The sequence below is a fragment of the Somniosus microcephalus genome, chromosome 20, assembly GCF_052327205.1.
Source record: "Somniosus microcephalus isolate GS21.2 chromosome 20, FLI_Smic_1.0, whole genome shotgun sequence".
NCBI classification, from domain to species: domain Eukaryota; kingdom Metazoa; phylum Chordata; class Chondrichthyes; order Squaliformes; family Somniosidae; genus Somniosus; species Somniosus microcephalus.
The window spans coordinates 63,064,320-63,090,861 of record NC_141006.1 but is presented as its reverse complement, the minus strand read 5'-3'; the positions used below and the strand labels follow the sequence as shown (position 1 = coordinate 63,090,861).

Below are 26,542 nucleotides of genomic sequence, written 5' to 3'. Positions count from 1 at the left end.
TACACAGAATGTGGAACTCATTGCCACATGGAGTGATTTAAGCAGATAGCATTGACACATTTAATAGGAGGCTTGATGCATACATGAGGGAGAAGGAAAAAGAAGGATACGGGAGCAGGATGGGAAGAGATAATTAGTGGTAGGAAGGTCGTGTGGAGTATAAACACTGGCATCGACCAGTTGGGCAAAATGGCCTGTTTCTGTGCTGTCGATTCTATGTAGCCCATTTTACATCTTGATAGCAGCAGGGATGTGAAAAACTGTGGTGGTAGCTGCCCCGAAACCTTTCTTGTATATAACTTCCAATCAGAAGGCTGCAGGTGGGAAGTTTATTTTTTGTATGTTCAATCAGAAATCAGGATTTTTCTTTAAATCACCAAAATATTTTTTTTGATTGACAGCAAAATTGTTCAGTCACAGTTCAAGTGCCATGACCATCATCCCAAGGCACCAAAGGGCATTCTCTCAATTAACATTCCTCCCTCAACCAACACCATTGAAAACAGATGAATGGTCATTAACAGTTGCTTTTTGTGGAATTGTGCTGTATGCAAAACGGCTGCTGTACTTGCTTGCCTGCCTAACAGCTGCACTTCAAAGTAATTCTTTGCATGTGAAGCCATTCAAGATAAGGCCCCATATAAATGAAAGTCGTCTTTCAGCTGCGTACAACCAACTCAGATTTGCAGGCTTATTACTGTGCGAAGTACTTTGTATTGCTGTATTAGGATTTATTTGGACATAACAGCCACTCTTTCTTGTTTTGTTTTACAGAGTTCCACAAAAGTCGTCCACCACTGAACCCAATGCAACAGTACCTAGAGCGCGAAGTCATTATAGTACTGGCAGTCCATTTAACACTTGTCCTCTCTGTTCTAGTAATAGGTTGCAGGTGCTTGTGCATCCAAAAGAATAACATAAACAACGATGTCGACGTGGAAGAGCTGATAGTGACTGTAGGTTTAATTAGCTGTATAGCAGTCTCATTGATTGCACTGCTGGGGGCTACCATAATTTTATTCATCCGTATATTGCTCGCAAAGTTCCCGTAGCTCTACTTCGCCTTTCCAAAGCAATAAATCATTTAGTTGATGCAACACACCTTCATAGTTGTTTTATTTAGATTATTGACAGCAGGAGAGGTTTTGGCACTCGTCACAAAATATTTTTAGGTGTATTAAGTGCCTACATGCAAGTTACTTAAGAATCTAAAGATAAGCTTTCGAGACAAGTTTTGGTGTTACGTTTTACTCCATATGTACATGCCAGAGACCTGGTGGATACATACATATATGTGGGTTGAAGTCACACTCCAGAGACTTTAGCACAAGATCCAGGCTGACACTCCAGTGTAGTACTGAGTTAGTGCTGCAAGGTTGGAGGTGCTGTCTTTCGGATGAGATGTTAAACCGAGACCGCGTCTGCCCACTCAGGTGGGCGTAAAAGATCCCATGGCACTACTTCAAAGAAGAGCAGGGGAGTTCTCCCCGGTGTCCTGGCCCCTATTTATCTCTCAACCAACATCATTAAGAACAGATTATCTGGTCACCATCACATTGCTGTTTGTGGGACCTTGCTGTACACAAATTGGCTGCAGCGTTTCTTACAATACAGTAGTGACTACACTTCCAAAGTACTTCTTTGGCTGTAAAACACTTTGGGACATCCTGAGGTTGTGAAAGGCGCTATATAAATGCAATTTCTTTCTTTTTATGTAAACAGTGAATCCAACTGAATAATGCATGAGCATCATACCTCTGTATGTTCCTACCTTAAATCAGCGTGTCCCACTGTTAAGCAGTGACACAGCAAAAGGCAGCAGTGCAGCACGAGACCTCTAAGCCAGCAAAATGTGATTTTCCAATTCTACTTGACACTCCCGAGGCAAACATCAGCCGGGTGCCCTTATAACACGTTACAGATGGAGAGGTATGCTAAGGATCATATTGTATCCTACAGCAAGGGTGTCCAAACTACTCCCCAAAGAGACATTTCTGGCCCTCAAGCCCTGGAAGTTTGGCTCATGAAGCTCCGTTCTATTTGCTTTGACATATCCCGCTATGGGTTTGAATTGGATGGTGTGGAAGAAAGGGCTGTTTTTAGTACTGTTGTCTGACTGGTGAATAAGTCCTAAATCAAAACACCAGGATCTGTTGGTTTCCACAGCTTAAGATATATGCAAACTTGTGAAAGACTAATTTAAACTACAGCATGCACCTAAATGCCAACAAAGACAAGCTCACACTCTCCTATCCAAAAGGCCCCAATACATTTTCTGTTTATATCATGGGTATAAACAAGATATAATTTTTTTTTTTAAAGTCTAGTTTGGAAATGGAAGAAGGGCTTTATATTTTGGTAATGTAGCACTTGTGACGTATTAGAAGACCTAAAGTTCCCTCAGAACAATGCAGAAATATCATTCGGCTCGATCATGATGGTCACGGCAGTGACTTCAGGGTCTATTTTAATTGGTTAATTCAGGTCCCTATGCTTATTAAGTGATTGATAAGAAAATGTTTGCTACATGATTTCCGCTAGCGTTCAGGTGAAGGGTAGGCAACTGTTAAAGACCGAGAAGAGTCTGGGTGGTACAATGGGTGAGCAACAATGCCCTTTCACCTCTGGGACCTGGATTCAAATAAAGCTCAGACTGATGGGATGTAAGTTTGCTCTCTATGCTCATTGTAAGGGTCTTGCAGGAAATGAGTTTGTGGAGTCTTATCCCACTTACGGAGATCAGGTCAAAGCTCAAAACTGTCTCTTTAAGTTGGCAATCTCACTTAAGAGGCCACAGGCCACTTGATGTTGAAAATGTAAAACCATGGCAGTATAGGGTGTTCTTCTGTGGCTGGAGTCATTGCAGAATGGATAGAGGTTTACTCTGCATCTAAATATATATATTGGGGTTAGCTGAAGAGAGATGGGAAGAGGCTTGTGTGGAACATAAACACTGGCCTGGAACTGCTGGGCTGAATGGCCTGTTTCTGTGCTGTAAATACTTTGTAATACGACACCTGCCCTGGGAGTGCTTGAATGCAACACTGGATACATAGATTGGGAAAATGCTCCATTTCCCAGCACTAACATCCTTTGCCTTAATGAGCAGAAGAATTCATCCAAAAAAATCTATTTAAACAGCAAACATGTTCCATTGCATCTATATAAAGAAAAAAAAACAGTAAAAAAAATTACCTTATGACTGATCAATGCAGCCCTAAGTAGAAAAACAAACAATCCATTTATTCTGATTTAATCAGAATTCCAGTGGGACACCAAATCAAATCCCATTCACTCCCAACACACTGACTTCATTATCTAAGTGGTACCTAAATTATGTTTAACACAAGGCATGTCAAACCAATCTGCTGTCAAAATTCACCTAGAGGCAACACATTACAGAGGCCTAAATATTTTATTTCTCATTTCTAAAGTTTTTTTTACCGTCTTTTTAGATCTTCCCACAGCATTGTGCATTCCCTCAAGTTAGTTGAGGACTTGATCTCTTCCAACACAACTTTTGAGGTAGCTATATGGAGTGCGAAGGCATGTCTAGGTGGCTCACTCAAAAGGAAAAACTATGGCAGCATGTCATGGAGGGGTAAAATGTAGCTTTACACCTGCGTTTTCCACATTAAATACCAGGACCGAGGAGTTCATTTTAAGGGAGAGTACGAGGGAAACCGAAAACGGCCGAAGAACCCGGCAATGCCGGGAACTTAACGGCAGGACCATATCATTTTCTTGCTCTGTTTCCCGCCCAGCATCCAGACAAATTGGCAGCCTGGCCGGCAGCTGGGAGGGAACGCCAGCGACAGGAGGCTGCAACCAGGGACAGTCACCGCATATCAGGAGGGGAGGGGTGGGTAAGGTCAGTGATCACAACGGGGAAGAAAGGTTCTATCGGAGCTGAGGGGAGAGCAGGACCATCAGAGTGGGGGGGGGGGGAAGTCAGCAATCATGGCGGGGTGGGAGAGCGAAGCCACGATCGGCAGGGGCAGACTTACGTGATGGGATAGAGAGCCACATATTCAAGTTTGTCGATGACACAAAGATAAGCGGCATTGTAAGCAGTGTCGATGGAAGCATAAAATTAGAGATATTAATAAATTAACTGAATGGGCAAAACTGGTAAATGGATTTCAATGTAGGCAAGTGTGAGGTCATCCACTTTGGACCTAAAAAGGATAGATCAGAGTACTTTCTAAATGGTGAAAAGCTAGAAACAGTGGAGATCGAAAGAGACATGGGGGTTCATGTACACAGATCAGTAAAATGTGATGGACAGGTACAGAAAATAATCAAAAAGGCTAATGGGAATGCTGGCCTTTACATCTAGAGGACTAGAAGGGGATAGAAGTTATGCTACAGCTATACAAAGCCCTTGTTAGATCACACATTGAATTAAATTACAAGGAGAGATTACACAAACTAGGTTTGTATTCCCTAAAATTTAGAAGGTAAAGGGGTGATTTGATCGAAGTTTAAGATATTAAGGGGAACTGGTAGGGTAGACGGAGAGAAACTATTTCCGCTGGTTGGGGAGTCTGGGACCAGAGGACAGAGCCTAAAAATTAGAGCCAGGCCTTTCAGGAGTGAAGTTAGGAAACACTTCTACACACAAAGGGTGGTGGAAGTTTGGAATTCTCTTCCGCAATTGGCAGTTGATGCTAGGTCAATTGTTCATTTCAAATCAGAGATGGATAGATTTTTGTTAACCAAAATATTAAGAGATACGGGGCAAAGGCGCGTAAATGGAGTTAGGTCACAGATCAGCAATGATCTCATTGAATGGTGGAACAGGCACGAGGGGCTAAATGACCTCCTCCTGTTCCTGTGAAGGCTTCCTTGAGCTTGGGGGAGCACGCCTGCACCTCCTGGCCCACAAAGAGTGCTGGAAAAGGCACTTATTTTGTGGAGCTGAAGTACCCGCCTCGCTTTCATGGTCGGATTTCCCGACGCCGGGAAACCTGCACAGCAGTGAATTTTAAATTGGCTCCCAATTGCACCGTGGGAGCCTATTTTAAATATGCTAATGAGGAGGCCTCTCCCTGGCGGGACAGTCGGACACCCCGATATCCGCTGCAGTAAAAAAGGCGGTGGGAGTGTGCTAGGGACACGTTCACCATATTTAAATCTGTAACCCCCCCTCTCTCGGGGAGTTAATGTCAAGGCCCTTATTTTTTCCCCGCAATGGTGCAACAGAAACATCAAACAAAATCCAGGGCGCTCTCTCTCTCTCTCTAGCCCTCTTACGCACCATTTACAAGCCATAAAGCAGAATGGATAGAGGCCAAGAAGGATGTCACCAGTCCATCCTCTCAGGCAGGATCACGTGAGAGACCATCAATAATATATACTTAATGGTCAAGGATGAACCATCAGCAGGGGCTTTGGAATAAGTTTCTCACAGGATCCCATTAGGGAAGTGCATATCGAGATAGGAAGTTCACTTTTGTATGTACTAGCACTCAAAGAACACAATGCTGGCTTTCTAATCTTTCTCGTCTTACCCCAAGTCTTCAAGGCTCTCTTCTCCTAATCTCAAACAGCACCGAGGATAGACAAGAGATCCCATGATGACAACGAATGCTGCCTGGGTGCAACACGTGCCAATGTTCTTGCAAAAGGGACTAATCCTAGAACTGCCCAAACTACTCCTCCGTCAAATACGAGGCAGGATGGGGCTGTTTTTCAAGGTACGCAGGCTGTGCACGTACACCAGTAGGTGCTGCAGCAGCAGTTGGCTTCCATGAGTTGGCATTTATATCATTACCCGAGTTTCTTCCCCATGTGGCCAGTTGTAATGAGCACAATTTGAATTGCAGACTTTGCGTTCTTGTGTTCAAACACAAGTGGCCACTTTCCCCAAGATTATTATTGCTGAGTTATCGCGTCTCCGAGGGCTGCTTTCCTTCCTTCTGGAAAACTAAACAATTTTGGCAGGCTCTAAAATAGTGCATTAGCCAGGACACGTAAAGGGGCATCGAAATTAGGCTCACCAAGGGTTGAAACAGTAACACAACAAATTTACTTTTTAATGCACTGTAACAGCTCATAATCCAAGCAGATAGTAAACAGAACCATGGTTCCAGTCAAAGTATTTTTTTTAAAGCAACAAGCATCCTTCAAATTTTGGACACACACAGCAGGCCAACCAGTATCTGACTCTGTTTCGGGTGTGTACTTTTCTTCATAAATGTTCTTGAAATATAGTCAGTTTATTCAACAGAGGCTAACTGACCTGCTGTGTTTATCCATCTTTTTCTATTTTAACTTCAGATTTCCAGCATCTGCAGTATTTTTTTTAATCCAACAAATTTTGCTGATTGCTTCTCTTGTTTATGGGGTTTCCAATTTTTGGTCCTCACTTGTCACTTTTCAATTGTGAGCTTGTTTTTTTTGTGAATGAATATTTTCCAAGTTTCCCCATTTGTTCTCCTGCCTCCTCTTCATCTTAACAGCACTTTAGAGGTTATATTTAAATCTCATCAGCTCTTTACAATAAAACACTAAGGGCTAGATTTTCAGTATAGACAGTTTTGGGGTGCTAACCTTAGCGCCCGCCCGAAGTTAGCGCCCGCCCCAAAGTAGCGCCCCGTTGCCGGAAATTCAGTGGCTTCGCCCTAAGAGAGTGGTGGAGCGCTAAAAGAGGCGTTCCACTCCTACCTTTAGGCGCTAAGCCGGCGGTCCAGAGGGATAGCGCCCAGGCGGGGCGCAGCGCGGGTGCGGTCATTTTTGCACTGACAGCAGACCCCGTGGTGCCGACCAGCTGTTAAAGGGGGAAGGGACGAATTGGTCTGCTGCCACGCCCTGCACACTGCAGCCTTGCAAAGAGGCCTCAACACTGCTGCTCAGCCCCAGGGAGTCATGGCAACGCCAGAGAAGGCCCGTCAGCGTGCCCTGCGCTTCTCAGAGGGTGATCTGGACATAATGGTCACAGCTCTGGAGGTGAGGCGCAAGATCTTGTTTCCAGAGAGTGGGAGGAATCCAACCCACCATGACTACACCAAAGCCTGGAAGCAGATCGCCCAGAGGGTGACGTTCATCGGCGAGGCCCCCAGGACCCACAAACAATGCCGTAAAAAATACAACGATCTGACCAGGATTGTGAAGGTGAGTAGCCTTTCCAGTCTCCTGCTCATTCTTGCATGTACGCCTGACATGATGGGCAAAGGGACCTGAAAGTCCTATTGGCCAGCCCTCAGCCAGCAGCATTGGGACAGTCATGAGCATCAAATGGCCATTCGGCACTCTACACTTTGGCCAAGCTATTCCACCATGGGAGGCAGTGCACAGTACATCAGGGCTTCACTCTGTCCAAGCTATTCCACCATGGGAGGCAGTGCACAGTACATCAGGGCTTCACTCTGTCCAAGCTATTCCACCATGGGAGGCAGTGCACAGTACATCAGGGCTTCACTCTGTCCAAGCTATTCCACCATGGGAGGCAGTGCACACTACATCAGGGCTTCACTCTGTCCAAGCTATTCCACCATGGGAGGCAGTGCACAGTACATCAGGGCTTCACTCTGTCCAAGCTATTCCACCATGGGAGGCAGTGCACAGTACATCAGGGCTTCACTCTGTCCAAGCTATTCCACCATGGGAGGCAGTGCACACTACATCAGGGCTTCACTCTGTCCAAGCTATTCCACCATGGGAGGCAGTGCACACTACATCAGGGCTTCACTCTGTCCAAGCTATTCCACCATGGGAGGCAGTGCACACTACATCAGGGCTTCACTGCGCACTTACAGCCCGTCCTTTCTCTTGCAGGCTAAAGTAGCGTTTAATCGCCAGGCCCGTGCCAGGGGTGGCCGCGCCAAGCTGCAGAAGCTCACTCGGCTGGAGGAGCGCGTGTGTGTGCTCATGGGAGCCCGTGTGATTGTCCCCACAGCGTGCGGTGTATCCGACCCTCCACTGCCCGGCAATGGTAAGGACCTCGCCTTTTGGCCCTCTCGCGTCGCACTGGCCCATCCGAGCTACCTCCTTTGCCACTGTCCCACCAATGCGCTGAATCCCACCAGTCCTAACTCCCTCGCTGACGCCGTCTCCTCACTCTGAAGCTACTCTTGTGCATTCCTGCTTTCAGCTGGTGACGACCAGGACCCTGAAGCTGCCAGTGACAGCACCTCCGACCAGGAGGAGGAGGAGGAGCAAGCCGGACCTTTGGGGGAACAGTCACGTCCCGCAGGAGAGGAGGAAATGCTCGACACCTCCTCACTGGACGAGTGCCTGGAGGAACTGTCGCAGGGCAATGCAGCTTCTGGGACCAGTGGCGTCCAGCCACCCAGCAGCCGTGCGCGTGGCCCGCGGCCTTCCCCCCAAAGGGGGGGAAGGATCAGAGGGGAGTGCTGCTGCTCGGCACACTCGCCATCACCAACGCGGCAAGGGTCCCCTAGTTCGGCCCCCTCCTCCCCAGCGGGAGAGTCGCGACTCCAGTCCGGACACCTTCACTTCGGAGGAGGTGCGGAAGCTGGATAAGATGGCCGACGACTCGGACCGGCGCCACACGGAGCTCATGAGCGTGGTGGGGCGCATGCCTGAGGCCATCGAGTCGCTGGCGACCAGTGTGCGCGAGTTCGGGGCAGCAACTGCCGCGAGTGGCCGCATGCTGACTGATGCCGTCAAGACCCTGGCGGATGTGATGCGCGTGCACACCAGGACCACAGGGCCACTCACTGCTACCACACGCGCTGTCTCAGGCAGGCATCGCCAGGGCAGCCGCCGCGCTGGACCATCCCAGCAAGCCGCCCGTCGGCTGATTGCTGCGGATCCTGCAGTGCGGGCCCGGCCGAGTGCCACCGCGCCACAGCACCAGCCAGCGCATCCCAGACGCCAGCTGGCCCACATTGCGCCATCCGTCGCCGCCATTCCCCCTCTGGGGCGTCAAGGGCAAGCGGCTGCAGCTGATGGTGGCCAGGCTCAGGTGCGCCACTCAGCAGACGGCCCCTCGAGGCCCAAACGCCGTGTAGGCCGCCCCCCAGCGGCATCTGGCGGAAGGGCATCTGAGCCTCAGGCGCCTTCCCCCAGCCTCGCAGCAGCCACTGGGCAGAGCTTGCGAAGGAGCAGCAGGCCGGGCAGGGGAGGCAAAAGGCTGGCCAAGGTCTCGCCCTCGCGGGCCACTCAGTAGAGGGTGTGGGCAGCTTTCCTTTAATATGGCGGTGGCCATCTTTATTTTGCCCATGGTTGTGCTTTTGGAGGGCTTATTTTTTGCGTTAGGCCGACGTTGAGGCCCGGTTTGAAGAAAGGTGGAGTGGCTCCTCCCCAGTTTGTGGGAGTGAGTCGTTTGTTGGGCTTTTTGTGGGGCCCGTTTATTGTTTTTGGGGATTCATGTGGGAAGGGCTTTTCATTTTTGTGCAATAAAAAATTATCTTTATTCATGCAGTCTCCATGGTTGTTCTTCTTAGTGTTTGTTGGCTTCGCCGGCTGAGGGCTTGCGGAGCGGCTGCATTCATCTTCCCTCATGGCCCCTGGCCATTCCCTGACAGGGGGCTTAGAAGTACCGTGTAATAAGGTGGCGTCGTGCGGCCCTTGGCCCTGGTCGCTCCCTCCTGGGAACGTACTCCTGCTCCTCCTCCTCCTGAGGTGCTGGTCCAACGTCAGGTGGCAGTGCCTGAGTCCTGCGGATAGCCAGGTTGTGTAGCATGCAGCAAACCACCACAAATTGGGAGACCCGGTCCGGCGAATACTGGAGAGCTCCTCCGGAGCGATCAAGGCAGCGGAACCGCTGCTTGAGGACCCCAATAGTTAGCTCGATGATGTTGCGGGTGGTTTGATGGCTCTCGTTGTAGGCCTCTTCAGCAGCGGTCCTGGGCGCGCGGAGCGGGGTCATGAGCCAGGTGCACAAAGGATAGCCTTTGTCCCCGATGAGCCATCCTCTTGGGGGAGGCTGTGCCTGGAACATGTCATGCACAGTACTCTGCCGCAGGATAAAGGCATCGTGGCTGCTGCCTGGGAAGCTGGCATTGACTGCCATGATGCGCTGCTTGTGGTCACATACCAGCTGCACATTCAGAGAATGGTAGCCCTTCCTGTTGCGATACTGCTCGCTATGCTCCAGAGGGGCCCGCAAAGCCACATGCGTACAGTCAATGGCGCCCTGCACCAAGGGGAATTCCCCGAGTCTGGCAAATCCCAATGCGCGCTGATGCTGGCTCTCGAGGGCCATGGGGAAGGAGATGAATTGGCTTCTCCTTCTGAACAGTGCTTCGGTCACGTGGCGGATGCAGCGATGCGCGCCATACTGGGAGATGTTTGCTATGTCCCCAGCAGCGTATTGGAAGGAGCCGGTGGCATAGAAGTTCAATGCCACCGTCACCTTCACTTCCACCGACAGAGACGTCCTGCACCTGAGCTTTGGCCGCAGATCTCGGCGAAGCAGGTGGCAGATCTCTGCAATCACCTCCTTTCGGAATCGGAGCCTTCTAACACATCGCGCGGCACTCATGTTTAGGTAGGAGCGCTGCTGGCGGTATAGCCTGACTGGGTAAGGCCTACGTGGCCGACGCCTGTAGCCCCCTCTGCCTCTAGCCAGGGCTGCCCCTCTCACAATGCGTCTGCGAGCCCTACGGACATGGCGCTGCAGCTGCGCGTTGGCACCCCATGCAGCCCCCATCAAATCCTGGCAAACAGTCTAATTTCCAAATGGCCACTTGCAGCGCTATGGCCTGAGTCCAAAAATACCTGGCTCTTGCTGCTTGAAACCAGTTAGCTATCCTCCTTGTTGTGTCTCCAGAAATGCGTTGCACAAGACTGTTTTCTGAAAAAAGGATGGCCTTTATACTGGAGAGGACGTTCCCTTTAATTAGCGCCCCCCGGGGCCCGCGCTGGTTGTGTTGCGTTCCTTTTTCCAAACGCTCCGGCCGCCCGCCGCACAATGGGGCGGTCCGACTGAAGTTTGCAATCGGGGCGGCCAAAGGGCGTTGCACGAGGATGTGACGTCATTTTCTGCGCGCGCATCCGGGCGGGCGCTAAACTTTGTGCCGGCGCTAACGGGCAACTTAATTTGGGGCGGGGCGCAAACTGCGCTGCGCCCGGGCGCTACACGCATAGCGCCCGGAAATCACTTCTCTTAAGGCGCTAACTGCTGGCGCAAGCGACTGAAAATCTAGCCCTAATAGTTTGGACTCTTATTAAAAAGTGCTGAGTTAAGCTGCATAATCACAATAGAAAGTACAAGTGTTGAACAGCAAAATGGAGCTGGCTCTGTATTAGGAGGCCCTTCATAGTCCACACACTGGTTACCAAGAATGAATTTTTGCCTTTGTTCAGAAACGCATAAATTCAGGAGTTTTGCAGAAAGGCTGGAAAACAGACCAAGGCTTGGCTATGCCAGGTCCCAACCTGTATTGCTTCAGACCGTGACAAGGGGCGTGGCTAAGGACACTAAAGCGGGTGTTTCCTAGGCCCCAGCCTCTCTGGTGTTGAACTGGCAGCCAGTACACTCAAGAGGAGGCTGCTATTCTGGCTGAAGTAGAGCGCTACTCGATCTCCAAAGCCAGGTCATCCAAAAATTTTCTTCCATTGATAGTATCGGTCCCCTTCTCGGAATCCAGCACCCCCTCCAGACAGTAGCAGGCATCGGATATACCTGTCCGTGTGAGCTCATGGGCACCTGAGGTGTACCGCCAGAGCTGGAGTTACCCACCATGAGAAGACCTCTCACCTAGGGACAGCACAGGGCCAATCCCAGCAAAACCACCAGGATCATTGACGAAGGTTATCCCAAGTCAGTGGTACTATACAAGATAGCTAGCTGCTCAGATTGGATTTTTAAAATTAAACTAGGATCAGTAAAATTTAAAGAGGTGTGAAATAATGAAGGTATTTCCCTTCCAGCACTGGGCACAGAAAAAATAAACAGGAAATGATGATTACATTCAATTACTAGTCTCAAACTAGTAATTGGTTAAGTATTCAGAAATGTAAAACCTTAAGAGAACAAGCGTCACCCATATAACAGTATAAATCTATTTAACTGTTTGATACTTGGAGAAGAGACAAAACGCGAATTACAGGCTGAACGGATAAAAAGTCAGGACACTTCACAAGTCATACTCTCTTCGCATCCATTTCCAGTGACAGTTGTAAGCAAAAGAAGTGTCAATTTATTTCTTTTGAATATAAAAAAACCCCACAAACTATAAACGGTCTGTACAGCCATGATATAAAACCGTACACAGGCCAGGCTTTACAAATACAAACTGTGTAGATTCAGATTCTGCAGTGCTGAGTCTGTACTCACACTGCTCTCTACGAGAACTATACAAACTGGTCCAGACCTTCAAAAAACAGCCAGGCTCATTTGCCAAGTCATGAAACGTGCATTAAAACCACCCGTGGTTGGGTCAGCTGTCAAGCAATGTTCCCTCTAAGTTGCGCGACCGAAGGTCCCACACAGGCTGTTCACCGACTTCTCCATTGTAAATACCGCGCAGGTGTGGAAATTTAAAGGGACCGCGCACTAAAAGAAACAGGCCGTGTAGAACAAAGCGCAAGTTACAGGGTACGCTGTTGTCAAATATATATAATAAATATATATATTAAATTAACAGCATTACTTTTCTTCTCTGGTAATTGAACATTTTCTGGGCAGCTGCCAGTTGAAGTCAGATGTGTTCCTCTGCACGGACTTTTCCTCTTTATTGTATCTCTCCAATGTAGAGTCGTTTGTCACTGGATGCCGAAAGAACTGTTGGAATAAGAAAAAAAATGTAGATTTCTGTCAAGCTACACTTCACCTCAGATGCTACAAGCAGTTATAGTTAAATTAGAAAATTGCATCCCAGTCCTTGTTCCGAAATATCGCACCCAACCTACCGATCTGCTTCACCGACTCCTGGTTAGATGGCAGAAAAAAAAAGTCCCAATGTACAACAAAAAAAAAACCTGTGGACATTGTTAGGGCCACAAGACTTGTGCACTAATTCACAAATCAATAACCCATGGTCATGGTCACTAGTGAGGTTCATAATTCCAGCAGAAAGACTGCCAGAAAAAGTGCCTCTAGTGAAATGTCAAATACAACATAAACACAAAGTCAAAACAGCTCCCTAATTCTTCAACCAGTTCGATAACATCTTCATATTCAGTGACATTATTAGATTACATCTGCCTCCATAAAATATTCAGAAAGGACAAAATCAGTCATGAGTTAGTTTTCCCAACCATGTTTAATAGTAATTACAGTACTACATGGTGATTTTAATTAAAGTTTTGTAAACAAACTCAGCGTGTGGTGCAACAGGATAGGTTCAAGCAGTGTTAAAATGTATTACAGCATCTTTTACAAATATGGAAAGAAAAACACAAATAAAAGCAAGCATTTATATAGCATCTTTCATGTCGAGATGTTCCAATGCACTTCGTAGCCAATGAATTACAGTAAGATCTCACAATGAGAAGTGACTAGGCAATGTGTGTTAGAAGCCGGGACACCAGAAGAACTCCCTGCTTTTGTTTCAATAGTGCCATGTGATCTTTTGCAACCACAGTTTAATGCATCTGAAAGATGGCACCTGCAACAATGCAGCACTCCCTCAGTGCTGCACTGAAGTGTCGGCCTTTATGGGGCAGAACTTCAGTCCGTCCCTTAGGCCACTCGTGTTGCGGGGCATGGCTAGGGACTCCAGAGAGGAGCCCTTGGCTTGGCCCAGCCTCTCTGATGTTGAACTGACAGCCATTATGCTCAAGAGGAGGCATTCCGGCTGCTATCCTGGCTGAAGTAAGTGCACGCTTGGACCTCCAAAGCCAGGTCACAGCAAGATGGCACAAACAGCAAATGAGATAAATTACCAATAATATTTAAATTAGGCATATAATCACCATATAATTAGCATTCATTTTGTAATTTGAGATTAGAAAGAGACATAGCTGTGATTTTAAACCCTATTTGAAGAACCATGAATATGAAGTTTTTGAAGATTATGAAAACAGGATGCACAGTATCAGTATTAGAAGGTTGCGAGTTTGAGCCCCACAGCAGCCCTCGAGTATACAATGTAGATCTACAGTCCAGTGCCTTTGCCCCCGCTCAGCTCACCAACCTTCACCAGCTGTACATGCCTGCTCACGCCTATATACTGACCTATTCCTTGCCCCATGATTTATCGGCTCCATCAGCAGATGCTCTTTCACCTCCTGGAACATTTTCCCCAAAACTCTCCACCTTACCAACTCCATCCCCACCTTTAAAAAGAGTTTGCTCTTCAAAACATACTTTGGTCTCCCGTCCCTCAACTTATTTCCGGTTTTTCCCTTTGGCTTGGTATCCACTTTTTCCTTCTGCTCCTTAAAATGAATTGAGACATCGGCCTGTACATGAAGGATGCTACTGAAATGTATAAATAACACAAAATTCTGGAAATACACACCAGAACAGTCAGCCTCTGTAGAGAAAAAAAGATAGGTTAACATTTTGGGTGTGTACCCTTCATCGCTCAGCCTACTGAACGGTACACACCCAAAATGTCATAGGTTGTCTTTTCCCATTACTGATGTTGAATGACCGGTGTAATTCCAGCATTTTCTGTTTCTAAAGAAGTGTTAGTAGTAATTATAATATCTATCCTGGGTATTAAATTGTTGGTCACAGTAAGACACTCACTGATTGGTTCTTCAGGATGAAATGCCACCTCATTCACTGAGCCTGCGTGCCCTGGTAATTTATACAGGATCCTTCGTGACGTTGTATCCCAGACATAAACAAATCTGAAATAAATAATGCAATCCCTTAGTGCTGATGGGTTTAATGTTTAAAAAAAAAAGATCTTCAACAACAATTTGCATTTGTATAGCGCCTTTCAACGTAGTAATCCGTCCCAAGGCGCTTCTGTAAATTAATATAATCTGCAGGAATATGTGGAGCTGTACTGCACGAAAAAAATGATCTTAATATGACACCATATCTAGTGAGTATGGCTGTATTATTTTCAGACTGCATTCCGTGTCTCCTTTAAAATGATCAGATTTAGAATCTGTAGACTTTTGGCACAACATATGCTACTAGGCCATGAACAATTCTGAAGTCATATTAAGCTGTTGCGGCATTAAGTTAGCACCATTTTTTCCTCTCAAAAGGGTAAATTTCATTTCTCCATAGAATCTGTGTTTAAACAATTTCCTGCACCCATCATCCCCAACATTCAATAATGGTGTTTTCAAATGCAATTAAGTAAAGTTATTAAATTGGCAGAAGTTATCATAGGGAGCTCCTGGCATCATAAAATTAATCACTCAAATCAGCGAGTGGAAATCATAAACATAATTCATCAACAATGCATATGTATGATCACCCATTTCTTTCAAAAGACTGATTATCTCACATTTATTATCAAAGTACTTATGAAACAATATTTACCTGTCAGCAGATCCAGCTGCTATTTTGCTTCCATCAGTCGACCATGAACATCTCAAGAGATTCTGAAAGAAATTGTATAATGTCAAGTCTGGCACAAGAGGACAACATACTACTGGGGGGGACGAGGGGAAAGACACAATAATGCTGAGGGAATGTGACTCTGGTCCCCAACTCCCAACCCAAAAGCTCACCCACTGCTGGACTAACACAACACTTCCCATTCCAAATTATCCAAGTGAGGCTGGCAACTTGCACTAAATTATTAATTTTACACTAAAAGACTCCATCGTGATGGTCTTTTGCATTTACCATCATTATCAGCTTAGAAATGAGTAATCTTTGAATTTTTCAAGCTATTATAATTTGATAAAAATAAAGAACTGAAAAATGTCCTCGCTTAGGCTTCATTTTATGTTGCCAGAGAAAGCACAAAATGCTACTTATTAGGACCATTGTATATTCCACACCACAGACTGCATTCCTGCCTCTTGGGAAACATTATTCTCAAGCAGAACATGCAAGTGCCACTGCAGTCTTCTAAGAAGTCCTCATGTTCTTTTTGATTTACCAAGTTAATACACAGCTTTATTTTTTTTTTTTTTTTAAAGTCCTTACCTTTTCAAAGTTATGCACGTTACCCTGGAATATTTTCACACATCTCTCTTTGGGAGCGAATGGACGCACATCCCAGACTCGCACTGTAAATCCAATCACAAAAATCAACGTTTTGGCAATTAACTTTTCTTTTGATTTAGAAACACACCCTTTCTGACAACTGGCAGGCAGAACTAATACAAATCAGAGAGCCTCATGCGCCATGGTTTATTATGTGGCTTGCATCAATCTTCATTCAATTAACTTGATGCACAATAACCTCAATGATGAAAATAAAAACCCAGAAAAGCTTCCCCCAATGGTTCAGCTCATTATAGCCAAACCATACAGACCTGTAAGTTCCCAAGTGCAATCCCTGACCTGTGTTGAGTTAGCCAATCTCAGCTGCGGCATTGTTAGTGGAGCTATAATTGGCATTAAGGGCTGTGCATTCGGGAGGAAAAATCCAACTACAGTTCCATTCCTTATGACTATCCAGCAAGCCCCACACAGTGAGTCTGTAGATATTGGGTTCACACAGGATCATCCTAGATTGCATTGCTCCCCCTCCTCCTCCCCGAAACCCTCCTGTAGTCAAATAGCTCATTGACACGGCTCATACATGACAAATGGCCAATTGTGCAAGATACTACAGAACAATTGGCGCCAATGGAATTGCACCCCAAAAAAGGAGCCATTGGTTTCAGTAGAGAAGACAGGAGGGGAAGTGAATTGGTGGGGAAAATGTTACAAAGAACAAACTTGGGTGTACTATAAGCAGAATGTATGAGAAGACAGCAAAGGGTACCGTCTGATCTACAAGATGCACTGCAGCAACTCGCCAAGGCTTCTTCGGCAGCACCTCCCAAACCTGCGACCTCTACCACCTAGAAGGACAAGGGCAGCAGGTGCATGGGAACACCACCACCTCCAAGTTCCCCTCCAAGTTACACCATCCTGACTTGGATGTAGATCGCCGATCCTTCATCGTCGCTGGGTCAAAATCCTGGAACTCCCTCCCCAACAGCACTGTGGGAGTACCTTCACCACACGGACTGCAGCGGTTCAAGGGGTCTCACCACCACCTTCTCAAGGGAAACTAGGGATGGACAATAAATGCTGGCCTTGCCAGCGACGCCCACATCCCATGAACGAATAAAATAAAAAATAATCTTGTGAGCAGCTAAGCCATACAGTCCATTAAGATCACAGGTACGATTTCCAGTCTGTGCAGTTAGCTATTCTCAGCTGGTACAGCAGTTGGGGTACACAGTGCTCCTGGTAAGAACTGGCCAGGGTCTCCATTCCTGATCACTATGTGGGGAGCCCTGTTGGAAGTGTGTGTGTGAGAACTAGAACATCTAACAGACAGTACACTTGGTCCGGTCTACTTGGTAGCACGCTCGCCTGGTAGTCAAAAGGTTGTAGGTTCAAGCCTTACTCTAGGACCTCAGCGCATAATCTAGCCTGATACTTCAGTGTAGTACTTGCTGGAAGCACCATCATGTCTGCCTGTCCCTATAGAATGCTTCAAAGAGGAGCTTGGAACTCTGTGTCCTGACCAACATTAGAGGTTATGATCGGGAATGCACTGCCCAAAAGGGTGGTGAAAGCAGATTCAAAAGTAACATTCAAAAGGGAATTGGATATAGACTTGAACATGAAAAATCTGCAGGGCTATGGGGAAAGAGCAGGGGAGTGAGATTAATTGGAGAGCTCTTTCAAAGAGCTGGCACAGGCACGATGGGCCAAATAGCCTCCTTCTGTGTTGTATCATTCTATGAGTCGCTGTTTGTGGGATCTTGTGTGCAAAGTGGCTGACATGTTTGTCTTCTTAACAACAGTGACTACATTTTAAAGATAATTCAATGGATGTGAAGTAACTTTGGGACATGCAGAGGATGTGATAAGGCACTATTCGAATGCAAGTTAGGACTTTCTACACTTTGTCACTCTTCCAAAAGGTCTAAAGGAATCAGATGTATGTTACCTCCTGTCCGATTTAATTAATCTGATTATTTAATGCTCTCAGGGTCTTATAAATAGAATATAACAGTTAACCACTTCCATCCCTCTTTAAAAAAAAAACACACTTAATACCTGTACGATAGCAAAATACTGTGGATGCTGGAAATCCGAAATAACAACAGAAAATGCTGGAAAAACTCAGCAGGCCAGGCAACATCCGTGGAGAGAGAAATATAGTCAACGTTTCAGGTCGAAAAGGTTCTGACGAAGGGTCTTCGACCTGAAACGTTAACTCTGTTTCTCTCTCCACGGATGTTGCCTGGCCTGCTGAGTTTTTCCAGCGTTTTCTGCACTTATTACCTGTATTGTCCATAGAATTAGAAAGAAGGTAAGAGCCATCTCCACTTAGAGCCAAGCCAGTCACAGAGTCTGTATGACCACGCATGGTATAAATTAACTTGTTTTGTCGGAGGTCCCAAACCTAACAAGAAAAAAAGTTGAACTTTAAAAAAATAATTTCAAGTCAGTAACAGGCATGCCACAAACAATATTTGGGTACAAGTAGATACAAAATTAAAAAACGTTTCAAAATTAACCACAGCAGAGATTTTTTTTAAATTTTTGGAGTCTACTGCATTGTGATTTACAAGATCTTCTACTATGCATTTTGAAAAGTTATACTCCGAGTTGTGCAGTTTGTGTCAGAATGTGCAAGTCTCCCTGATAATTTTACAAGCCCACATCAGACATGTTATAGGGATACTCCTTGGCTTTTTGGAGTCTACTGCATTGTGATTTACAAGATCTTCTACTATGCATTTTGAAAAGTTATACTCCGAGTTGTGCAGTTTGTGTCAGAATGTGCAAGTCTCCCTGATAATTTTACAAGCCCACATCAGACATGTTATAGGGTTACTCCTTGGCTATCTCAAATATCCTTCCTTGCCAACTTTCTCAACCAGTGCAAACTCATCCTAGCCAATATCTATTTGCAAAACAATTGGTACATGAGCTCCTCATTTTTGGCAAACATTCGGAATGATTTCATTCTTTGAATGAGGTTTATCCTCCATACAATGGATTCATGCAGTATCCTAAACAACAAGGCTTCAGGGGGGGGGGGGGGGGGGGGAAGGGGGAGAAAGAAACACAGGCCATGAGCCCTTCAAGATGTTCAAATCCAGGAATCTTCTGGGATTCCTTCACTCATCCCATTTCCCCCCAGTTCTTTTTCCTTTAAAAGCAGTTCAAAACTCAAATAAACTTGGAGGACAAACTGTATTCAAGAAGATGCCCATGATAAAGATAGGAAATTATTTTCCCCATGACAATTTTCTCCCATTCTAAATATAGTTGCTTACTTCTTACAGGGCTACTTGCTACTATAAAGTCCTCTGACTAGACTCTCGTGACTGACAGTTCCAGACTGAGTGGTGAGCTCAAGCTCACAACTGGACACTCGGCTATAGAGAGTCTGTCAAATGGGCTACAGAAAATTGCGGTCATGCCCCTCAAACTGAACTTATCTTCATCTCAGGTATAGTCAATCAAACATATTACTTAAAAAAATTTCCTAGGATATCAGAGAATGCTTGAATTGAATGGCATGGTCGGAGAAGCCCAATGTTCTGTTCCAACCACTTAGATCAACTTGTGATTTCAGGAAATTTAGCACTGCTCCAGTCAACTAACTGTCAGGGGCAGTGCTTTAGACAGAATATGCTTAATGCTCTGCATTTAACAGGCAGTAACATGTTTAGCTACTCTTTGTCCTCCAGGTGCCTTTGGTACACCAGGCCATAAACACATTAACCGATTTTATCTTTGTGACCAGCAAGAAGGAATCCAATAAATCAAAATCCTCAGACAAAAATGCTTATTTTTTTGTACATAATAAAATATGATCCACCCAAGGCATCAGATACAGCTTCCCAGCTATACCATTTTCCTGATTCTGAGGCTAGAGAAGTTGGTCTGGCCAAAATCAAAAGTGGGATTACTTTTCAAAAATGATGAAAGTAAAGAATTTAAGGGTACTCAAAGTCCTTGGCTTAAAAAGGAGAGAATATAAAACATAAACACAGAAATAGAGTTTTACTCGGGCTTGATTTTTCAGGCTTCCCCACAAAGCTCAAAAATCTAAGCTCCCCCTCAATGTTCAGTGAAGTTATCCTGCGAGTGGCTGAACCATGCAGGCCAGGAAAGTCTAGTGCGAGTTCCAGCCTGTGCCGACGTAGTTGACCTCAGCTGAATGCTACAATTGCCCACAGAACCACACCATGATTTGAGGATTAGAAAAAGGAAAAGCTGGCCAGTGCCCCTAGCCCTGGCCACTACCTGCTAACCCCTACTGGAAATGTCCGTGTGTAGACGCTGGGTGAGAACAGGATGAGACTCGGCTGTGACCCACAATAGTTGAGTAGCCTATCAGCACATCAAGAATAGCCACTTGGGCACGCTATTGGAAAAATCATACTTCAATCAAGGAGTCAACACCCTCAGAAAATAAAACGGATGAGAACAAATAAGGAATTCCCTTAAAAAAAGACAGGTTCTCCTACCACTACCAGGCATCAATAGCGGCACAATAGGTTGCAACAACCACTATTGTCACTTTAGCAGAACCAGAACATTGGAGGGTCGTTGGTTATCACTCAGGTCTTGAACAACAGAACTTCGCGAGTCTATTCTAGAAAGTGAACAGCAGATATGTTTTTCCATAATCTGACACATGTGGGTGTTTGGCATGCCTGCTAAAAGAATCCGCCACAAAATACTCAGGTGAGATACTGGTAATAATTAAGATTTAGTGCCAACCGCAGCATTACCAGATCTGAAGTGAGTCAGGACTAAAAGCAGAAACAGGCACCGTACAATCTGCTCACTGATTTCACATCAGTGATGTTCTTTGTCAGCAGACACAGTGCCAGAGGGCCCACTTCTGAAAAAGTTGGGAGCATCAGCTGATCAGTATGCCAGGAGGTCTGCGATGGGTCCACAAACCTTGGGATGTGCATTCCCATATAGAGCAGTGGTGCCTATAAATTGAATCCATATAAAACATCTCTCAGGACCACCAGGTCAAACCTGGACAATAGGCAACTGGGCACTTAGAAACTAATAGTAAGAGAGGCAGTCAACATGGATTTATGAAAGGGAAATCCTGTTTGACAAACCTATTGGAGTTCTTTGAGGATGTAACTAGTGGAGTAGACAAAGGGGAACTGGTAGATGTGGTGTATCTGTATTTTCAGAAGGCCTTCGATTAGGTCCCACACAAGAGGTTGGTGAACAAAATTAGGGGTTAATATACTAGCATGGATTGAAAATTGGTTAACAGACAGAAAACAAAGAGTAGGGATAAACGGGTCTTTTTCAGGGTGGCAGGCTGTGACTAGTGGGGTACCGCAAGGATTGGTGCTTGGGCCCCAGCTATTCACAATCTATATCAATGATTTGGATGAGGGGACCAAATGTAACATTTCCAAATTTGCTGATGATACAAAGCTAGGTGGCAGTGTCAGTTGCGAAGAGGATGTGAAGAGGCTTCAAGGGGATCTCGACAGGCTCAGTGAGTGGGCGAGAACATGGCAGATGGAATATAATGTGGATATATGTGAAGTTATCCACTTTGGTAGAAAAAGCAGAAAGGCAGAGTATTTCCTAAATGGTGAAAGATTGGGGAATGCAGATGCTCAAAGGGACCTGGGTGTCCTTGTACATGAGTCACTGAAAGTGAATGTGCAGGTGCAGCAAGCCATTAGGAAGGCAAATGGTATGCTGGCCTTCATTACTCCTGTACTCTCATCCTCTTGTAAAGAAGTCTTACCAATTATATAGGGCCTTAGTGAGACCACACCTGGAGTACGGTGTACAATTTTGGTCTCCTTATCTAAGGAAGGATATACTTGCCATAGAGGAAGTGCAACAAAGGTTCACGGGATTGATTCCTGGGATGGCGGGACTGTCATATGAGAAGAGATTGAGTAAACTAGGCCTGTATTCTCTTGAATTCAGAAGAATGAGAGGGGATCTCATTGAAGCATACAAAATTATTACAGGGCTTGATAGGGTGGATGCTGGGAGAATGTTTCCCTTGGCTGGGGAGTCTAGAACCAGGGGCCACAGCCTCAGGATAAAGGGTAGGCCATTCAGGACTGAGATTAGAAGAAATTTCTTCACACACAGGGTGGTGAATCTTTGGAATTCTCTACCCCAGAGGGCTGTGGAGGCTCAGTCATTGGGTATATTCAAAACAGAAGTCGATAGATTTCTGACTAGTAAGGGCATCAAGGGATATGGCGATAGGGCCGGTGAATGGAGTTGAAGCAGAAGATCAGCCATGATCTCATTGAATGGCGGAGCAGGCTCGTAGAGCTGAATGACCTACTCCTGCTCCTATTTCTTATGTTCTTATGTAGGCTATTGCTAAAGAAACCTACCTGTTAAACCCAGGGGCAAAGACCACAGGTCAGCATTCAACTACACACCTGTGCCTTCCTGAAATTGGCCCCGGGGGAACAAAGAGAAATAAAAAGTCATTTTATCGAAAAAACATTGCAGCTTTAAATTTTAATAGCGATTCTAAAACTCAGCATTGCCATTTTTTTGTTGATTAGTTCAATTTTACACTTTCATGTGGCTAATGAATTATTCACTCTAAGGACCATCTTACCTTAATGTCATTATCGATACCACCAGAGATAATCTGGTCACTTGTATCGTTAAATGTTGCCGCTAGCACTTGGTATGTGTTCTGAAATGTATGGATAGCAGCCTTCTTCCGGATGTCCCATAGCTAGGGTACAGAAAAAATGTTATTTAGATGTAGAAATACATTTTTAAAGAGACGACAAAAGAGAGAATAAGACAGGCACAACAATGGATAGGGAAGAGATAGATAGGGGAGGGAAAAGAGGGAGAGCAAACAAGCGATCGAGGAGGAGGAAAAGAAGCAAGCGAGGTGGGAAAGGAGAGGAGCGAGCGGGGGGGGGGGGGAGAGGAGCGAGCGGCGGGGGGGGCGAGGGGCGAGCGGGGGGTGGGGGGGGGAGAGGAGCGAGCGGGGGGGGGGGGGAGAGCAGCGAGCGGGCGGGGGGGGAGAGGAGCGAGCGGGGGGGGGGGGGGGAGAGCAGCGAGCGGGGGGGGGGGAGAGCAGCGAGCGGGGGGGGGAGGGCAGCGAGCGGGGGGGGGAGAGCAGCGAGCGTGGGGGGGAGAGCAGCGAGCGGGGGGGGAGAGCAGCGAGCGGGGGGGGGAGAGCAGCGAGCGGGGGGGGAGAGCAGCGAGCGGGGGGGAGAGCAGCGAGCGGGGGGGAGAGCAGCGAGCGGGGGGGGGGGGGGGAGAGCAGCGAGCGGGGGGGGGGGGGGGGGGGAGAGCAGCGAGCGGGGGGGGGGGGGAGAGCAGCGAGCGGGGGGGGGGAGAGCAGCGAGCGGGGGGGGGGGGAGAGCAGCGAGCGGGAGGGGGAGAGCAGCGAGCGGGGGGGGGGGAGAGCAGCGAGCGGGGGGGGGGGAGAGCAGCGAGCGGGGGGGGGGAGAGCAGCGAGCGGGGGGGGAGAGCAGCGAGCGGGGGGGGGAGAGCAGCGAGCGGGGGGGGGAGAGCAGCGAGCGGGGGGGGAGAGCAGCGAGCGGGGGGGGAGAGCAGCGAGCGGGGGGGGAGAGCAGCGAGCGGGGGGGGAGAGCAGCGAGCGGGGGGGGGAGAGGAGCGAGCGGGGGGGGAGAGGAGCGAGCGGGGGGGGAGAGGAGCGAGCGGGGGGGGAGAGGAGCGAGCGGGGGGGGAGAGGAGCGAGCGGGGGGGGAGAGGAGCGAGCGGGGGGGGAGAGGAGCGAGCGGGGGGGGAGAGGAGCGAGCGGGGGGGGAGAGGAGCGAGCGGGGGGGGAGAGGAGCGAGCGGGGGGGGAGAGGAGCGAGCGGGGGGGGAGAGGAGCGAGCGGGGGGGGAGAGGAGCGAGCGGGGGGGGAGAGGAGCGAGCGGGGGGGGAGAGGAGCGAGCGGGGGGGGAGAGGAGCGAGCGGGGGGGGAGAGGAGCGAGCGGGGGGGGAGAGGAGCGAGCGGGGGGGGAGAGGAGCGAGCGGGGGGGGAGAGGAGCGAGCGGGGGGGGGAGAGGAGCGAGCGGGGGGGGGAGAGGAGCGAGCGGGGGGGGGAGAGGAGCGAGCGGGGGGGGGAGAGGAGCGAGCGGGGGGGGGAGAGGAGCGAGCGGGGGGGGGGAGAGGAGCGAGCGGGGGGGGGGAGAGGAGCGAGCGGGGGGGGGAGAGGAGCGAGCGGGGGGGGGAGAGGAGCGAGCGGGGGGGGGAGAGGAGCGAGCGGGGGGGGGAGAGGAGCGAGCGGGGGGGGGAGAGGAGCGAGCGGGGGGGGGAGAGGAGCGAGCGGGGGGGGGAGAGGAGCGAGCGGGGGGGGGGGAGAGGAGCGAGCGGGGGGGGGGGAGAGGAGCGAGCGGGGGGGGGAGAGGAGCGAGCGGGGGGGGAGAGGAGCGAGCGGGGGGGGGAGAGGAGCGAGCGGGGGGGGGAGAGGAGCGAGCGGGGGGGGGAGAGGAGCGAGCGGGGGGGGGAGAGGAGCGAGCGGGGGGGGGGAGAGGAGCGAGCGGGGGGGGGAGAGGAGCGAGCGGGGGGGGGAGAGGAGCGAGCGGGGGGGGGGAGAGGAGCGAGCAGGGGGGGGAGAGGAGCGAGCAGGGGGGGAGAGGAGCGAGCAGGGGGGGAGAGGAGCGAGCAGGGGGGGAGAGGAGCGAGCAGGGGGGGAGAGGAGCGAGCAGGGGGGGAGAGGAGCGAGCAGGGGGGGAGAGGAGCGAGCAGGGGGGGAGAGGAGCGAGCAGGGGGGGGAGAGGAGCGAGCAGGGGGGGAGAGGAGCGAGCAGGGGGGGGAGAGGAGCGAGCAGGGGGGGGAGAGGAGCGAGCAGGGGGGGGAGAGGAGCGAGCAGGGGGGGGAGAGGAGCGAGCAGGGGGGGGAGAGGAGCGAGCAGGGGGGGGAGAGGAGCGAGCAGGGGGGGGAGAGGAGCGAGCAGGGGGGGGAGAGGAGCGAGCAGGGGGGGGAGAGGAGCGAGCAGGGGGGGGAGAGGAGCGAGCAGGGGGGGGAGAGGAGCGAGCAGGGGGGGGAGAGGAGCGAGCAGGGGGGGGAGAGGAGCGAGCAGGGGGGGGAGAGGAGCGAGCAGGGGGGGGAGAGGAGCGAGCAGGGGGGGGAGAGGAGCGAGCAGGGGGGGGAGAGGAGCGAGCAGGGGGGGGAGAGGAGCGAGCAGGGGGGGGAGAGGAGCGAGCAGGGGGGGGAGAGGAGCGAGCAGGGGGGGGAGAGGAGCGAGCAGGGGGGGGAGAGGAGCGAGCAGGGGGGGGAGAGGAGCGAGCAGGGGGGGGAGAGGAGCGAGCAGGGGGGGGAGAGGAGCGAGCAGGGGGGGGAGAGGAGCGAGCAGGGGGGGGAGAGGAGCGAGCAGGGGGGGGAGAGGAGCGAGCAGGGGGGGGAGAGGAGCGAGCAGGGGGGGGGAGAGGAGCGAGCAGGGGGGGGGAGAGGAGCGAGCAGGGGGGGGAGAGGAGCGAGCAGGGGGGGGAGAGGAGCGAGCAGGGGGGGGAGAGGAGCGAGCAGGGGGGGGAGAGGAGCGAGCAGGGGGGGGAGAGGAGCGAGCAGGGGGGGGAGAGGAGCGAGCAGGGGGGGGAGAGGAGCGAGCAGGGGGGGGAGAGGAGCGAGCAGGGGGGGGAGAGGAGCGAGCAGGGGGGGGAGAGGAGCGAGCAGGGGGGGGAGAGGAGCGAGCAGGGGGGGAGAGGAGCGAGCAGGGGGGGAGAGGAGCGAGCAGGGGGGGAGAGGAGCGAGCAGGGGGGGAGAGGAGCGAGCAGGGGGGGAGAGGAGCGAGCAGGGGGGGAGAGGAGCGAGCAGGGGGGGAGAGGAGCGAGCAGGGGGGGAGAGGAGCGAGCAGGGGGGGAGAGGAGCGAGCAGGGGGGGAGAGGAGCGAGCAGGGGGGGAGAGGAGCGAGCAGGGGGGGAGAGGAGCGAGCAGGGGGGGAGAGGAGCGAGCAGGGGGGGAGAGGAGCGAGCAGGGGGGGAGAGGAGCGAGCAGGGGGGGAGAGGAGCGAGCAGGGGGGGAGAGGAGCGAGCAGGGGGGGAGAGGAGCGAGCAGGGGGGGAGAGGAGCGAGCAGGGGGGGAGAGGAGCGAGCAGGGGGGGAGAGGAGCGAGCAGGGGGGGAGAGGAGCGAGCAGGGGGGGAGAGGAGCGAGCAGGGGGGGAGAGGAGCGAGCAGGGGGGGAGAGGAGCGAGCAGGGGGGGAGAGGAGCGAGCAGGGGGGGAGAGGAGCGAGCAGGGGGGGAGAGGAGCGAGCAGGGGGGGAGAGGAGCGAGCAGGGGGGGAGAGGAGCGAGCAGGGGGGGAGAGGAGCGAGCAGGGGGGGAGAGGAGCGAGCAGGGGGGGAGAGGAGCGAGCAGGGGGGGAGAGGAGCGAGCAGGGGGGGAGAGGAGCGAGCAGGGGGGGAGAGGAGCGAGCAGGGGGGGAGAGGAGCGAGCAGGGGGGGAGAGGAGCGAGCAGGGGGGGAGAGGAGCGAGCAGGGGGGGAGAGGAGCGAGCAGGGGGGGAGAGGAGCGAGCAGGGGGGGAGAGGAGCGAGCAGGGGGGGAGAGGAGCGAGCAGGGGGGGAGAGGAGCGAGCAGGGGGGGAGAGGA

The 26,542-nt window shown here is 50.2% G+C and overlaps 2 protein-coding genes across 3 annotated transcripts in view; one reads left to right on the top strand and one right to left on the bottom strand.

The window, feature by feature from the left end:
- The window catches only part of LOC147103342 (uncharacterized), a 55,156-nt gene extending 54,055 nt beyond the window's left edge, over positions 1-1,101 (top strand). For both annotated transcript variants that reach the window (XM_085962828.1, XM_085962825.1), the window contains one exon: positions 775-1,101. In XM_085962828.1, coding sequence (XP_085818954.1) covers positions 775-1,052 — 278 coding nt within the window. In that variant the 3' untranslated portion in view covers positions 1,053-1,101. The remainder of the gene's footprint in view (positions 1-774) is intronic.
- A 10,934-nt stretch (positions 1,102-12,035) lies between these two features.
- Positions 12,036-26,542, bottom strand: part of snrnp40 (small nuclear ribonucleoprotein 40 (U5)) — a 39,467-nt gene continuing 24,960 nt past the window's right edge. The window contains exons 5-10 of the mRNA XM_085962822.1: positions 22,602-22,724; positions 18,287-18,407; positions 15,980-16,062; positions 15,365-15,426; positions 14,612-14,715; positions 12,036-12,697 (exon numbers count right to left, since the gene is read on the bottom strand). Of these exons, the coding sequence (XP_085818948.1) occupies positions 12,648-12,697; positions 14,612-14,715; positions 15,365-15,426; positions 15,980-16,062; positions 18,287-18,407; positions 22,602-22,724 (543 nt within the window). The 3' untranslated portion in view covers positions 12,036-12,647. The remainder of the gene's footprint in view (positions 12,698-14,611; positions 14,716-15,364; positions 15,427-15,979; positions 16,063-18,286; positions 18,408-22,601; positions 22,725-26,542) is intronic.